General features: G+C 41.3%; 1 protein-coding gene across 2 annotated transcripts; it reads right to left on the minus strand.

The window, feature by feature from the left end:
• Positions 1-3,013: 3,013 nt before the first annotated feature.
• Positions 3,014-12,551, minus strand: LOC310963426 (leukocyte elastase inhibitor-like). Of its 2 annotated transcripts, XM_083936265.1 has the most exons (10): positions 12,420-12,551; positions 10,941-11,122; positions 8,445-8,552; positions 6,909-7,049; positions 6,511-6,628; positions 6,242-6,384; positions 4,862-4,939; positions 4,488-4,577; positions 4,223-4,403; positions 3,014-4,054 (listed from the first exon to the last, which is right to left on the minus strand). In XM_083936265.1, the coding sequence occupies exons 2-10, from the start codon at positions 11,115-11,117 to the stop codon at positions 3,825-3,827; spliced, it is 1,266 nt and encodes a 421-aa protein (XP_083792391.1). In that variant the 5' UTR covers positions 11,118-11,122; positions 12,420-12,551; the 3' UTR covers positions 3,014-3,824. The 2 variants fall into 2 exon arrangements, with proteins under 2 accessions (XP_083792391.1, XP_083792392.1); XM_083936266.1 differs by lacking the exon at positions 8,445-8,552.
• Positions 12,552-12,792: the final 241 nt, after the last annotated feature.

Raw genomic sequence — 12,792 nt, forward strand, 5'->3', positions numbered from 1 at the left:
ATGGTTATAGTAACGGACGAACAAAGATGACAAAGGATAAAGGCATAACTTTTCAAAGGTAAGATTTTATTTAGTTATTTTGTATGTTACAAATGTTTGTTTTCGACAAATAACTGTACTGTTTTCATCACGTTGATGTTACAACTCTCTCCAACTACAGAGCAAGAGTTTGAGTAAGAAACTGTTTAAAGCCGTGTTGTCACAATGCTACTAAATACTGTAAATATTGCAATCAGGTGTATATATTGTACATATTGCAATAAAGTGTATATCTATTGTATAGCTAGTTCCTTCGCAATAGTTATTTTACCAAACTTTAGGGTCCATGCCTATGTTCCCACAGCCTACTGTTCCCACAGCCTTATGTTCCTGCAGCCTTATGTTCCCACAGCCCTATGTTCCCACAGCCTTATGTTCCCACAGCCCTATGTTCCCAAAGCCCTATGTTCCCACAGCCCTATGTTCCCACAGCCTTATGTTCCCACAGCCTTATGTTCCCAAAGCCCTATGTTCCCACAGCCTAATGTCCCCAGGGTCTAATGTTCCCACGGCCTTATGTTCCCACAGCCTTATGTTACCACAGCCTTATGTTCCCACAGCCCTATGCTCCCACAGCCCTATGTTCCCACAGCCTTATGTTCCCACAGCCCTATGTTCCTACAGCCTTATGTTCCCAAAGCCCTATGTTCCCAAAGCCCTATGTTCCCAAAGCCCTATGTTCCCACAGCCTTATGTTCCCACAGCCTTATGTTCCCAAAGCCTTATGTTCCCACGGCCGTATGTTCCCCTGGCCCTATGTTCCCACAGCCTTATGTTCCCACAGCCTTGTGTTCCCACAGCCTTATGTTCCCACAGCCTTATGTTCCCACAGCCCTATGTTCCCGCAGCCTTATGTTCCCACAGCCCTATGTTCCCACAGCCTTATGTTCCCACAGCCCAACATGGCGACGCATTAGCACCACCTACTGTGCCGAGGACGTCTATGACAGCCGCCATCTTGTGTCGGGGTTCCCAGGCGGTTCTTTGTTCTTCGCGCCTCTTTTGATGATTAAAACAAGCGAAGATGCCTCACTTTTGTGCTGCATATGGTTATAGTAACGGACGAACAAAGATGACAAAGGATAAAGGCATAACTTTTCAAAGGTAAGATTTTATTTAGTTATTTTGTATGTTACAAATGTTTGTTTTCGACAAATAACTGTACTGTTTTCATCACGTTGATGTTACAACTCTCTCCAACTACAGAGCAAGAGTTTGAGTAAGAAACTGTTTAAAGCCGTGTTGTCACAATGCTACTAAATACTGTAAATATTGCAATCAGGGGTATATATTGTACATATTGCAATAAAGTGTATATCTATTGTATAGCTAGTTCCTTCGCAATAGTTATTTTACCAAACTTTAGGGTCCATGCCTATGTTCCCACAGCCTACTGTTCCCACAGCCTTATGTTCCTGCAGCCTTATGTTCCCACAGCCCTATGTTCCCAAAGCCCTATGTTCCCACAGCCCTATGTTCCCACAGCCTTATGTTCCCACAGCCTTATGTTCCCAAAGCCCTATGTTCCCACAGCCTAATGTCCCCAGGGTCTAATGTTCCCACGGCCTTATGTTCCCACAGCCTTATGTTACCACAGCCTTATGTTCCCACAGCCCTATGTTCCCACAGCCTTATCTTTCCACAGCCCTATGCTCCCACAGCCCTATGTTCCCACAGCCTTATGTTCCCACAGCCCTATGTTCCTACAGCCTTATGTTCCCAAAGCCCTATGTTCCCAAAGCCCTATGTTCCCAAAGCCCTATGTTCCCACAGCCTTATGTTCCCACAGCCTTATGTTCCCAAAGCCTTATGTTCCCACGGCCGTATGTTCCCCTGGCCCTATGTTCCCACAGCCTTATGTTCCCACAGCCTTGTGTTCCCACAGCCTTATGTTCCCACAGCCTTATGTTCCCACAGCCTTATGTTCCCACAGCCGTATGTTCCCACGGCCTTATGTTCCCACAGCCCTTTGTTCCCACACCCTCATGTTCCCAGGGTCTAATGTTCCCACAGCCTTGTGTTCCCCCAGCCTTATGTTCCCACAGCCCTATGTTCCCACAGCCTTATGTTCCCACAGCCCTATGTTCCCACAGCCGTATGTTCCCACTTTTGAGATGTATAACACTGTGTGACAGATTGGGAATGCTTTTTAACCCTAACCCTAATACAGAGGGCCTAATTTTTAAAATAAATCTTATAATGTGGGAACATTGGAATGACCGAACATACAAGCCAAGCAGGTAGATGGCTATTCATCTTTCATATTAAATGTAAAATTAAATATTAAAAAAAAAACCTTTGCTTGTAAAATACATTGTGTACATTGTCCATAGTCCTCTACCCCGTACCAAGATGGCGGCTCCGTTGACGCATTCGCTCCCATAGGCTGCTGTATACAAGGGCACTTCAAGTCTTTAATTCTACGCTTGGCTGTAAGTGAGATGCATTCACTGACATGTGGTTCTTTTGTGTACTGACAGCAAATCACTCCTGTCTCTCTCAACACTCCTGTGTTGTTCCATTGTCCTATTATGCAGCACATAAATCTGTCTATGTATAGTTCAAACCTGTTATTTCTGCCCCTGTTTCTACAAGCAAACTGTTTCTCTACACTAGTCAGGCAGGACCCTTTCAGATACATTTAATCCCCTTACAATATATATATTGAATAGCTCAGTCTTGACGGTTCAAACAATTTTGTTCTCCAAGAACAGGTAGAAATAAACTCACTTAAAAGTAGTTCCTGTAATACATTATTTATAAGGAAGAATATGTGTATCAGAGCGTTAAACTACTGTTCAGTTTAAACATTTACAGTAAGTAATATGTTAAGCAGTGTAGTATTACCACTTCACCAGTGACTGTTCAAACTGCAGGATATCCATCGTATCAGACATGGCTGAACCAGATCTAAGAAATGGTCAATACGTTATTTTTTTATATTTTTTTCTTGAATGAGACAACAATATTTGTGAACCACACACTTTTATTCCATGTGTAAAAGCACAAGGATACGTACAAATGACCTGGACTCAGTGGTAGTTCAAGCCTTCGTGTAAGCTCTTGTTCTTTACGCATTATATGCATAATGGTACAATTACAAATAACTGCGCTTTGCTTGATTACAATTCCAATAATCATCGAGAACATATCTAGCTGACAATGTGATTTCATCACATTATTCTCTTTGGTTAACTGTATATAAAATGTTGCAACTGCATGTTTTGTAGATAAAGTGCAGAGAATCTTGCATTTGTCATATACCCATATGGTACAGTTTACGTCTCTGCTAGCAGTTGGAAAAAAAGAGGCATAACAGAAGTCGTTATAAAGGCACATTCTTTCAAAGGGTGTAAAGTTTGAGATAAGATAAACTAGATGTTACTGGTATAGAATAACCCGATCAGGGCGTGAGGCTGCAGCAAATAGGGCCATGTTCATTAGAGACAAAGTCAACCAGATCTTAGGATGAGATTAGGTGAAAAAGATAAACAGTGCAATAAGCTATTGTTCAGAATGAGCACAGAATCATTTGTTTACTCATGTAAGAAGTGATGTAACCAAGAAGCTACAGTTAAGAAAATCCAACACCACAGGTTTTACTCATCATCCTGGTGTTGAAAATATAGGACGGGGACTCAGGGTGTGATTAGCTGTAGGAAACTCTAGAGCGGTGATTCTCATCATAGTTCCAGTAAAACCAAATATAATGGTACACTGTTGCAGGAGTAGATGTGTTGTAACGCCCCTCCAGTTGCGAAACACTGCTCTAAACAATGCAGTGCTCACTCAGGGGAGCAGTAACGACCAGCAAAGAGAACGCTATTGGAGGGGTTATGTCGGATGAAGAAGAGGAAGGGGTGGTCTGCGATGAAGCGTTCTGGGCGCATTGGCATAGAGCGCAGCATCATAATGGCAGCAGTGGCAGCAGCAGCCTCGGTTCCCTCCTCGTTGACCTCCACAAAAGCCTTGTGGACAACTTTGGACAGTACCAGGCCATTGGCCGGAGACATGCCTGTCACAGAAGAGAAGGAAAAAGATGACTTAAAATAAATATAATGCCTAGTCTCACCCTACATTACAGTAATGTTGAGCATTTTAACAGGAGCCAGTTCACGTTTCAGGTGTCTGTCTGTTTAAATGATTATGAATATATCTGATATGGTCCAGGAACATTTCCTACCAGAGAAGTCACTCATTGCCATGTCAAAGGCATCCACCATGCCCATGCTGACCAGGACATTCTTCAAGTCATATGACTCCTCCATCTTGAACCGAGGCAGCCCCACCTGGACCTCAACTTTATCCATCATGTCTGGACGAGTCCACTCCTTAAAGTTCTCATAGGTCAGCTGCTTCTCCAGCTGGGGGTGGACACACAATTATTGATTTTGATGAATAGTTTGTCCGTGGTTTCTATATGTGTGAAGTGCAAGTGTGCGTCCTACCTTCTCCAGACCTGTTGTGTTGTCCTCCATCTCATTGGGTAAAACGATGAGCATGCTGAGCTCCTCTCCTTTGTAAGGCATCTCCAGGATCTTTCCAACAGAGGATTATAAATATTACAGCAATTATACAGTATATGGTCTGACAACTGTTTGAATATTTCTGAGTTAACTAGACACTTTATGGGATTACATCCAACAAACAATCCTTGAAATCACAGCCAATCTCATTCGCACTCCAAGGAAATCTCATTAAGTCTTGTTTGACTTCATTATCAAAGGTTTTAAATGATTGTTTTCATTGTTGCCTGTTGACTGACAGACATTTTGACCGACATACTGTATTAACTGAATAATCAATTGACGTGTGTCTCTACCTGGCACTTGGCATCAGGGATGAAGGTAAAAGGGAATTTGGCTTTCAGGTGCATCATCTTCACCGACTTGGTGTCTTTCTGAAAACAGCAGAAATACATACGCTTGAAAAGAAACTTAACACCAACTGATATCTTGCACATGTGAAGTGTGGGTGTGGTCAGTACATAGTGACATCATTTTTAGGTGTGGTCAGAGATGCAACATACGTCAAAACTTTCAACCAGAGGGGGCAGCAAAACGAAAAAGTCTCATGTCTGGTATGTTCGCTACAGGCCCTTAAAGCCTATGTAGACACTACTGCACGCATAACGCAGTCCGACCAGCTCTTTGTCTCTTACGCTGGACCTAGAAGGGGCCGTGCTCTGTCAAAGCAGCACCTGTCCCACTGGATTGTCAGATCATAGCCTATGCATACAGGGCAAATGGCCTTTCTCTACCATCCGGAGTGAAATGCCACTCTACCAGGAGTGTATCCACATTATGGGCCATCCTGAGACACCCCGGTCAGTGAGGATGAACTAGAACACTGCTTTTCAGCCCAGCATTAAGTTACTCTTTAACTTACACTGCAGTATATTTATGCTACATTGAGCTACAGTATATTTTGGATATTTAAATTAAATAAAATGACCCCTTTGATATAAAATGATTGATGGTCCCTGCTTGAAAAGTTGCTACAGTATCAAGGCTTGCTGTTGAGTTTCTTTGTCAGTGTTTCTGTTACCCACTGGTTAAAAAGCGCTTAATGTGGCTTCAGTGTTTTCTCCACCACTTGAAGCAAATTTTTATTAGTCTGAGCAAAGTCCAATTTTTTACTTTGGTTAACCATTTGTCAACGCACAAAGCAATGTCTGATCAGAATGGCTGTACCACTACAAAGGTGTCCACGGACTCAAATTCTGCTTACTTAAGCTTACTTACAAACACTGTGGTCTAAGAAAAGGTGCCTTCCTACAACAAATGGAAGCATCATGGTACCGCACAGTTCACATGAAACTCGGGCGGAGTGAGCACACCATTAGTCATTGGCAAGAGCTTCATGTTTGGCTGTGTTAGCAAAGTAGTCACCTCACTTGTGCATGCAAACCGTCCAAAGTGAATTGCACTCCAAAAAAAATACCAATGTTATGCAATGTTGCTTAAAAGAACTTTTTTCACCATTTGTCCCTTGTTTCAACTATTTCATAAGGTCAAGTTTCCTGCCACGGCCCTGATGTACAATTCTTTTCACTACTTTAAATGAAGAACTCAGGATTAACGTCCATGGCCTAAGTGGTATATGCCACCATGCAATACAGTTTGAGAAAGCCATATTATATATTTAATGCATTTTTTCAATCCGTGTTAGTCAGTTGAATGTTTTCTTAGAGCAGTGTTACCTTGTTGAGTTTAAACTTAGCATCAGTTGTGTCACTCTCCTTAAACTGTTTGTTCCAGCTGCCTTTGAAGTAGATGGCGTTGACCAGCACCATCCTGGTCATGCTGTCCACCACACCCTTTGCCAGCAGATCCTTGATTTTATCTGGAAAACAAAATTGACAACTACATGAAGAAATGTCACATGAAAGCATGTCTGAAGTGTTGCAAACCGGCAAGCTCAGCTGACATGTTTCAATGTTTGTTGTGTGTGTATGTCAGTGTGATCCACCTTGTGTCTGCTCCTCCACCCATTTGTTGATGTTGAGCCTGGCCGCCTCTGCGCCGGCTGCGAAGTCCACAGACTCCAGCTCTGCGTTGTAGTGCTTCTTTGTTTTTTCTAAGAAATCCTGGAACCATCAACAACACGTTTACTCATTACTGACTACAATTCTGATTACCCAAACATCATACTCTATTTAATTAACTTTGGTTAGTGGAATTAAAATTCAATAAAGTCAGAAAAGTATTTTCACAGCTCGACTCACTTGTAGGCTGGCCTGCTGTCCACTCCCTCATTCATAATTCCTTTTTACAGAGCTTAAAGATTTCTATGTGAGCCTCTAATCCACTCCAGCCTAGTAATATATAAACAATGATGAATACACACATGCAGAAACACACACACACCTCAACAAACTGGTAGGACTGCTCCCCGTACAGTCTGTTGGCAACACTGAGGGCATACGGAGCGTTAGCCTTGTTGAGGGCGCCCAGCAGTTGGGAAAAGTCCCCATGGACCTCATCCTTACAATCCTTGGTTTTCAGGCACTGCGGATAAAGTGGACAAGTGTTACAGAGATGAACTGAACATGTGAGAGACCAGTCTATTAAAACCAGTCCATTAAACTGGTCAGCGGACCTCGTAAGTTATGAGACTACGGACAAATTAACCATAGTTTTCCATGTAGATTTTTGACTCTGGTGCTCCATGATATGCATTTGCATACATTAGGTTGAATGATGGTGGGTAACAATGTAAGATATCAAGGTAAGATATTTAAAATTTGGATATGCAAAAGGAATCAGCACAGAACAAAGTATAAAACGGATATATTGGTCCATAATTGTCTACTGGGAGACATGGATGACTTGGACTTTCTTATCACTTAAGGTGAGATTAGATACAGTACATGTTTTTTACTAACAGTGTACTCCTTTTAAATTGAAGGCTTTTAGTAATTCTTCTCCACATGCTTTACATATTGTATCTGAGAACACCTAAATCATGTACATGTCAAAGGTAATACATCCCAACAAAGTCTGAACAATATGGAAAAGGGCAACATAAAAAATACAATTAAAAAACTGAGATGGAAAATGTCAGGGAAACACCTCAACACCTTTAAAGAACCCAGGGAAATGCCAAAGCGTGGACGAGCCTTTGCAGAAACATTCACATGAAGACACACGTCATCCCTCCACCATGTTGTTATTTACATGGTTATCTTCAAAAAACAAACACCCAATAGGTCACTCGGCTGGGAACCGGAGGGTCGCCGGTTCGAGTCCATGTGTGTGCATGACTGGAGTGTGGATTGGTGGCTGGAGAGGTGCCAGTTCATCTCCTGGGCACTGCCGAGGTGCTGTTGAGCAAGGCATTGGCAGCCCCCTTGCTCTGACATCTCTCCATTAATTGCATGCATATAGGTCCTATTTGTGCATGTGTGTGTATTTCGGGCCTGTGTGTGTGTAACGTGAAAAATTTCCCCTTGCGGGATTAATAAAGGAATTTTTCTTCTTCCTCTTCTTCTAAATTTGTAATAAACCACGTACAAGGGTGTTATCAGAGCAATAGACTAAGAAATGTCTTATATATTAAAGGGTTAAAGTGTTATATCTAATCACACTGGTTTCCAGCAGCTGCTTATAAGAGATAAAAAGCACACCAGGAAGTCATCCTAAAAAAAAAAGCCTGGACTACATTCCTGAGGATTATGTAATACTGTGTGGTTTCAAGCTGTTGGACAAACCTTCAGTAGACAGCACACAACTAGGGCGTCTCCTTACATTTCTGTGTTTTGTTTTTTTCAAATCCAGTTCAAGACGGCCGCCCATTGGAGATCAGCAAGAAAAGCAGAGTCACCTCACCAGATGAACACCAAACCGTTAGTAAAATGCCCCTCTGTTAGTTTATCATTCCTCTATAGATGACTTTGTTACCACCTTTAGCAGATGTAGTGGCAGCCTGGACTGGACCTGCTGCTGCATCTGCATTTGCATCTGCCCTGCTCCTGAACGACGCGACTTCTCTGCCTCAGTGAAGCAGAGGACCTATGGGTGCAAGTGGTAGTGTTGACTGTTACGTTGGACACTGTGTGTCTCTGGCTGTGAGCAGGAAGTAATAATATCATCATCCTAGCGGTGATGCGTCGTATTCCACAGGCCTTGTACAGCACATTAGCCTCAGAATGGGAAGTGGATCACAGATTATGCCTAGCCAACAGCTGATCAGAGAGAAGTGATTAAAATCATATTTTTTGTTCAGTAAAACACTTTTATGGAATTAGAAACCCCTTTAGAGCACAGCGTTAAAGGATAAAGGATAAGCTACATATTACACAAACTCAAATATTGACTTAAAATGGTACTAGGAATGCAATTTTGGCCAAACTGACCTAAACATTAAACACATTTGACCCACTTTTATATAATTAGTCATTTAAAATGAATTCAACTTTATTTCAGCAGAGGGCTGTGGGGATGCTCCAGGCACAAAAGTTTAGAAAGCACTGCTTTAAACTAATTCAACAAGACATCTTAGTTGTAAAGCTGAAGACATATTTCTAGAAAATATTATTTGCCAACTGTAACAGGCTTCATTAGCTTAGCTGACCAATATGTACACATCATGTTCTTCCTATGTTTAGTAATCACAGTAGTAGATAGGCTCAAGTTCGCTGACTGAGAAGAAAGGTTTTATTTAGATGCACATTTCCAGATTGGATTGAATCCTTACGTTAATGGTTGGTGAAAAGATAAATGAGCTTCCACATCAAATTCGGATGATGTCATTGCTGACCCACACGTTGATTTACTTATTGCCTTTAAAGAGACTGCAGTAGAGTAGTAGTGCAGGGAATATGTTGGCCAGGGAAACCAGTTCACACAACTGGACTTTCTGGTAACCTGCTGCTAAAAAAAGACTCTTTGCAGCAGTCGCATGTTACTTTCACCTCTGCTCTCTTTCACCACATGACTCATGGCACAGGCAGGATCACCTGATTTGTTTAAACTACACAGTCAGTTGGATATTTGTCTTGGTGCCGTGGACGTTCTCCAGAAATGTTCTGTATCTGGTACCTCATGCAGTAAATTGATCGAAGAGTCGACTTTAAAAAAAACCTTAACCCTCTCAACGACACAGGTATTGACGATCATCTCGCCCACTGTGGCTCCTGGTGCAGCTGCAGTCTAGCTGAAGCCTTCACACTTGGCTGAAAGCCGAATACGGAACAAACCCAGCCTTTACACACAAGATACAGTCATTCAAAACAGGTTGTATCACAGCTCCTTGCTTTGAACTCACAGTGAACTATTTAATAAAAGGCAACGCCAACATTGCCTCTGAACCTGCTAAATGACCTGGTAATAATCCCACTGTCAACAAAAAGGACAAAATACTGTTCATATCTACTATTATATTATTGTGAACAACCTTATCTGACTGTCCTGCTCTTTAAACAGTTGCAGTCACTTTCTTTATCACTCCCTTCTGTACTCTCTCCCACTGTATTATCATTTCAATTGATTAGGAGGAACTTGGTGGGTTTAGGGTGCAGCCCTGCCCCTCCCACGTACTCACATTTCCACCACTCCAGAGTTATCTGGGTGGGGTTTTGCTTGAGCAATCCTTTAGAAAAATGTAAAAAATTCTTGATTTACACCATGTAAACTTGTAAACTTGGACCTAAACTCTCCAACATCTTTAATAAGTATCTCACTGTACTGGTAAATTGCAAAAGCCCTTCTGAATTTCATGAATAAAGGTATATTATTGTATATACATGATCATTTTAGGTCCCAAAACCACTGAATAGACATAGATAAACTTTGACATCATCAGGATTTATTGTCTAAGTCAGAATAATTTGTTCCAGCTGAAGAACGAATGCCATTCAGTGACTCAGCTTTGAGAACTACTCAATCACTTCTGACACCCAGACAAAGGGACATGTCTGCTGAACATAGCATAATGGGAACTGATAAGGTGTACAGATCACTCTACCTGTGTCTTTATTGCCCTTACACTTCTATATTGTGCTTCCCGTTTCTATAGTAACACAACACGGAGCCAGCCCCCCTCCCCGTAAAACCTACTCAGAGTCTTAACAGAACAGATCTTTGTCATTGCTGCTGACGCTGAAAGAAAAACCTGGTGATTCATACTGAATGAGGGCTTCCACGCCTCCAGTACTTCACTCTGCCCTTCATTCCTAAGAAATGCATCTCGCTGTCTTCACTGTTGCTCTATGCTGTTGTTTGAATTTGGTGCTGGGTTAACTTTAAGGTCATTTAATGTAGTGTATTTTACGTATTTATTTATTTTTCGCGTGAAATCTGAAAGATTTTGTCCACGAGACGGACAAAGCAATAATACCGTTAGTTATAAGCATCCCAAAATCGTGTGTGTGTGTGTGTGTGTGTGTGTGTGTATTATACCTCGGACATCTGTGTGGCTGTGTTGCCTCTGGCCCCCAGCATCACCATAGCCAGGGCTGAAGAGATGCTGAAAGGGGAGTAGAAGATATTTTTGGTCTTGTCGACATCTCCGAACTTTTTGAGCAAATCCAGAGAGAAGGTGGTGTTGGCCTTGGACAGAGGGTTTGGTGACGCCATTGTGTCTGAAACAAAGAAAGGAGAGCAGAGCATTAGTTATTACAAATAATGTTTTTAAAATCTTTACCTGATTAGTATTTCACTCTCAATTTGGGCCAAAGTCCACTGAAATATTTATTCATTTACAATTACAGTACATCATAGTCCCTGAATATAAATACTAAACATATTAACTAGTAGACTAAACAGGTTTGAATCAACCGTTATTCACTTAATATAATATATAGTATCATTAATAATGGAAGACTTTGTTGAAATGAGCTGCATCCTTGGTGGTGTGTATTCAAATATACCATCACACATTTAAATATGTCCATACATTACTTTATTCAATGAGTACGGTAGGAAAAAACGGACACAATGTTAACCCTTGTATGGTATTCGGGTCAAATTGACCTGTTTCAAGTTTTTACAAGAAGAAATATGTCGTATAAATTCGTTCTACCTGAAACTCATTGGCCTGTGCTTATTTTATGTGATTAACATGTATAAATAAGCAAATAAACAAACAAATAGCGCACACGTGCTGCTATTTCCCACACATTTACATCCTTCATATGGTCTTCGGGTCAAATTGACCTGCATACACAGAGACTCACAGAAAAATGCCCCCACACACAGACATGCCCCCACACACGCACACACACACACAAAGATATTCCAATATTAAAATCTAAGCACAGAGAAGCTTTTTGCTCTCACTTCCCCCCAGTCTTTACCCTTTTTACCATATGTCTACCTCCACCACCACAAAAAATAAATCACATTCACATTGTTAATTGTGTCCTAGTAGAGACTCATTGCAATTATTAAACATATACGTTATCTCTATTGTTTGAAATTGAGATAAAGACAATATATATCAATGGTTTATGAAGTAAAATTGTATTTCAGACTTGTTTTATGTCCTGGGTCAATTTGACCCGAGGGATAGAGGGAGGGTCACAAAGGTGAAGACCACAGCCAATGCATTAGAGATCTCCATGGGTCCACCCGATCTTGGATAGCACATGGAAACTGCGTATTATGTTACATTAAGTAGCTTTATATTACAATATACTTGCAATTACATACACTAACATGAACTCTTCTCTATTTATAATGCCAGACTATGAGTCAAGCACGTTAAATGGCTGTCAAACTGGACTTTTCACCTGTAACACAACTCACGTCCCGTTTAACCTGTCAGGTAAAAAGTGCTTTTACATCCTGGATCCACTTCTTACTGTTACATCAACTGTTTACAAACTAAATGATCAAATCCCACCGTCACAAACTGAATGAGACTCATCCTCTACTTACTGTCAGACACTTTCCTGATGGTCCTTGAGTGGTCGGGAGTCTTTCTGTCACAGGAAGACTTCTGTTTCAAGCATCAGTTTTATTATTTACAAGATGATATGGACACGCCCCGAAAATGAGCTTCCGCATTCGCATACGTCATTGTACGGAAGCCGAGCGCGTCCTCTGTTGTGTACAGAACGGACGCACCTGTTTTGTTTGGTCGTTGTTTAATAGGCTGCGTCCACAAAAGTAGAACTAAATATATATTAAAAAGTTACTGTAAGATTAATGTAGACCTGTTAAAAGACGAGATATTATGTTAAAACTGCCAAATGCATACTACAGAAAAATAAAAATGATGAGAATATGAATTGGTGCAGGATATATGTAA

The sequence above is a fragment of the Echiichthys vipera genome (genome assembly GCF_963691815.1).
Source record: "Echiichthys vipera genome assembly, chromosome: 21".
NCBI classification, from domain to species: domain Eukaryota; kingdom Metazoa; phylum Chordata; class Actinopteri; order Perciformes; family Trachinidae; genus Echiichthys; species Echiichthys vipera.